At 40.2% G+C, this 3,586-nt stretch overlaps 1 protein-coding gene across 1 annotated transcript; it reads left to right on the top strand.

The window, feature by feature from the left end:
• Positions 1 to 1,656: 1,656 nt before the first annotated feature.
• On the top strand, positions 1,657 to 2,595 carry LOC131394418 (olfactory receptor 7D4-like). The gene has a single exon (XM_058525782.1). It carries the CDS (start codon positions 1,657 to 1,659, stop codon positions 2,593 to 2,595), a length of 939 nt encoding a protein of 312 aa, XP_058381765.1.
• Positions 2,596 to 3,586: the final 991 nt, after the last annotated feature.

Here is a 3,586-nt window from a genome sequence, read left to right as displayed (position 1 = left end):
GATGACTTGATTTGTAGAAGCTTTGAATAAGTTTTTTATCAAATCTATCAATCATTTGTTTTTGATAATAACTGCACTGATTTTTAATACAACATATCCCCACTTCTGAGCATGTACACATGAGCCTACACTCTCCCACGTGATTTGTATTTTGTTTTAATGGTTTTGTGATTTTGTTCTCTTCCCTTATCTATGTAGTCCGCATGCTTGTCCCTCTTCTGGAAGAATCCACCTGACAGACAGTCTCTGAAACAGAAAGCTATAGGGATCTTCATTAATTAGTGCTATGTGGTGGTCAAAAGAGTTGTGTTTAGGGCTGGCCCCGTGGCTTAGCGGTTAAGTGCTCGCGCTCCGCTACTGGCGGCCCAGGTTCAGATCCCCAGCACGCACCAATGCACCGCTTCTCAGGCCATGCTGAGGCCGCGTCCCACATACAGCGACTAGAAGGATGTGCAACTATGACATACAACATCTACTTGTGCTTTGGGGAAAAAAAAAAAGGAGGAGGATTGGCGATAGATGACAGCTCAGAACCGGTCTTCCTCAGCAAAAAGAGGAGGGTTAGCACGGGTGTTAGCTTGGGGATGATCTTCCTCACAAAAAATAAAAATAATAAAAATAAAATAAAAAATAATAATAAAAAAAGAGTTGTGTTTATAATGATCAGAATTCCATCTTTGATGACTGCCCTAGTTTAAGGAAAATCTGATAAATGATACCCATGCAGGACAGATTTATTGTGATGTTAAGAACAGAAGCTGACATTTATCAAGTGTCCACTGTATGTCACAGGAATCACAAGAAAAATTACATGCATCATCTCATTTAATTTACTCATCAGTCATAGAATGTAGGGCATATTTACTAGCCCCATTGTAGAGGTGAGGTATCTGTAGCTAAGAGAGATTAAATAAATCCTTCAAGGTCACACAGATGGTAAGTTAGAGGAGCTAAATTCTATTGTAGGAAGTCTGACTCAAGATCCCATTTTCTAAATCCTGGCTCTATTTTGTACTTTGGGAGAGTTATATATCAGAAATGATTGTCATAAAAGGAACAGATTAATAATGATAATAATAGCTATCACTTATTGATATCCTACTGTGCACAAAGGTATTTCTAAACATCACAAAAAACGTAATAGCAGTAACCACATTTTTTAAGGAAAAAAATAAGACACATGAGAGTTAATTTTGACATCAATAGGGAGCATCAAGTCACAGAATTAAGGTTGTTTGAGTTGAAAACCCACGTCTTAATCATTATTACAGAGCTATTAGAATGAAGGAAGTATGGAGATTGCCACTACTTAAAGAAGGTCTTCTTCAATATCTTTAATTATTTTAGAAGAGTCATATCAAAGAAGAAATTGGTTTATGTCCATAGATTTGAATACAAGAATGAGAATCAGTGAGTAGGAGATAAAAAGAGAGAGAGATTTCTGCTAAATTACAGAAGGTCTGGATGATTACACACATTTAAAATGTAAATGGACTACCACTTGACTGAGTGAATACCTTACTTTGGAAAGACTCAACTGAGGGCAAAGTTTGTCCTCCTGAAGGTGGAATTAAGAGGTGCTGACTAGCTCAGTTGTCAGTTGGCTATTCACTGAACGTTGCATTTGCCTCCTTTTCCGGAAGGCACACCACCTGCATGGAATCAGGAAACCACACAGAAATATCAGAATTCCTTCTCCTGGGTCTCTCAGAGGATCCTCAACTGCAGCCCTTCCTCTTTGGAGTGTTCCTGTCCATGTACCTGGTCACCATGCTTGGAAATCTGCTCATCATCCTGGCCATCAGCTCTGACTCCCACCTCCACACCCCCATGTATTTCTTCCTCTCCAACCTGTCTTTTGTAGACATCTGCTTCATCTCTACCACTGTCCTGACGATGCTAGTGAACATCCAGACACAGAACAAAAATATCTCCTACAGAGGATGTCTCACTCAGATGTATTTTTTTATGGTTTTTGGTGGAATGGATAATTGCCTCCTGACTGTGATGGCCTATGACCGGTTTGTGGCCATCTGTCACCCCCTACACTACATGGTCATCATGAACCCACGCTTCTGTGGCCTCTTGGTTCTGATGTCTTGGGTCATTATTTTCTGTATCTCCCTGTTTCATATTCTACTGATGGTGCAGCTGACCTTCTGTATAGGCACTGAAATCCCACATTTCTTCTGTGAACTGGCTCAGGTTCTCAAATTAGCCTGCTCTGACACCTTCATCAATGACATCTCCTTGTATGTGGTCACTACCCTGCTGTGTGTGTTTCCTCTCACTGGGATCCTCTTTTCCTACTCTCAAATTGTCTCCTCCTTAATGAGGATGACCTCCACTGAGGGCAGGTATAAAGCATTTTCCACTTGTGGGTCTCACCTATCTACAGTCTCCTTGTTCTATGGGACAGGCCTCGGGGTCTACTTCAGTTCTGCTGTGACCCGTTCTTCCCAGAGAAGCTCGATCGCCTCAGTGATGTACACCATAGTCACCCCCATGCTGAACCCCTTCATCTACAGCCTGAGGAACAAGGATGTGAAGAGGGCCCTGGGAAGGCTCCTCAGACAAGCAACCTCTTGTCTGTGATCATCGCTGGCCGCAGAAATAAGTGGACATTGTGGGTCCCCAAGGCAAATGTTGCAAACTTAAATCTCCTGGTTCTTTTTCTCCCCTAAAACAGATGCTAGATTTCTTCAATTCCCAAAGCACCTATGACTTCAGCTTTATGTGTAGGATGTGTTAATTTCTCCTCAACAATTCTCCTCAGTAATTCCTTTTTGACTGTTCTTGCTTATATGCTATCCATTAAAGTTCCATTTTTCATCAGCTTTTTTGCCACAATTCTTCATATTTCTAACTTTAGATTTACAGTATTTATCATGTCAAGTGCTGACGTGGTTTCCCCCAAGATTATCCTCTCAAATGTTGATTTTCTTCACCTTCATTTGGTTGTGGGCTTATTTTTCCGGAACAAATGGAATGAAAATGATACAGTCATCACAACTGCTTACCACATCAGGTCTGTTCTTGTTTCTTCACAACTATGATTTTATTTCACCTCGAAAACATTCCTGTGAGATATTTTCCCCACTTCACCCCACTTTTCAAAAGAAGAGACTGAGATTGAATTGTACTCTAATCTGGCTAGCTGACATTGACTTTGCTATCCTACTTTTCATAAGAACAGTGATGTGATTTTCAACTTCAAAGTAGGAATATAGATTTAAGAGCTGGTTTGTTCAGATGATTCATAGTAGTGACCCATCTAGAATAACTCTGAGATGTTGCTTCATTCTTTGTGATCCTACCTTCCCTCCTTCATTCCTTTCTTCCCTTCCTTCCTTTGACATTTTCCTCAACACTGCAATTTTGAGATATACTGTCTAAGATCCTAAAACATATAGTAATGACTACAATAGAATCACAGTTGTGTTCTCAAATGGTTTAATTTTTTTCTGGGAATCCCTGGAGTTGCCAACAGAAAACATAGTTATACACATGTATAAAGTGTTGAGAACTTAGCTCACCTCTATAGAAGAATGGTGATAGAATTGAGTCTACAGGGAAAGATGGAGAA

The sequence above is a fragment of the Diceros bicornis genome, chromosome 30 (assembly GCF_020826845.1).
Source record: "Diceros bicornis minor isolate mBicDic1 chromosome 30, mDicBic1.mat.cur, whole genome shotgun sequence".
Classification (NCBI taxonomy): domain Eukaryota; kingdom Metazoa; phylum Chordata; class Mammalia; order Perissodactyla; family Rhinocerotidae; genus Diceros; species Diceros bicornis.
This window is presented reverse-complemented; position numbering and strand designations above follow the sequence as displayed.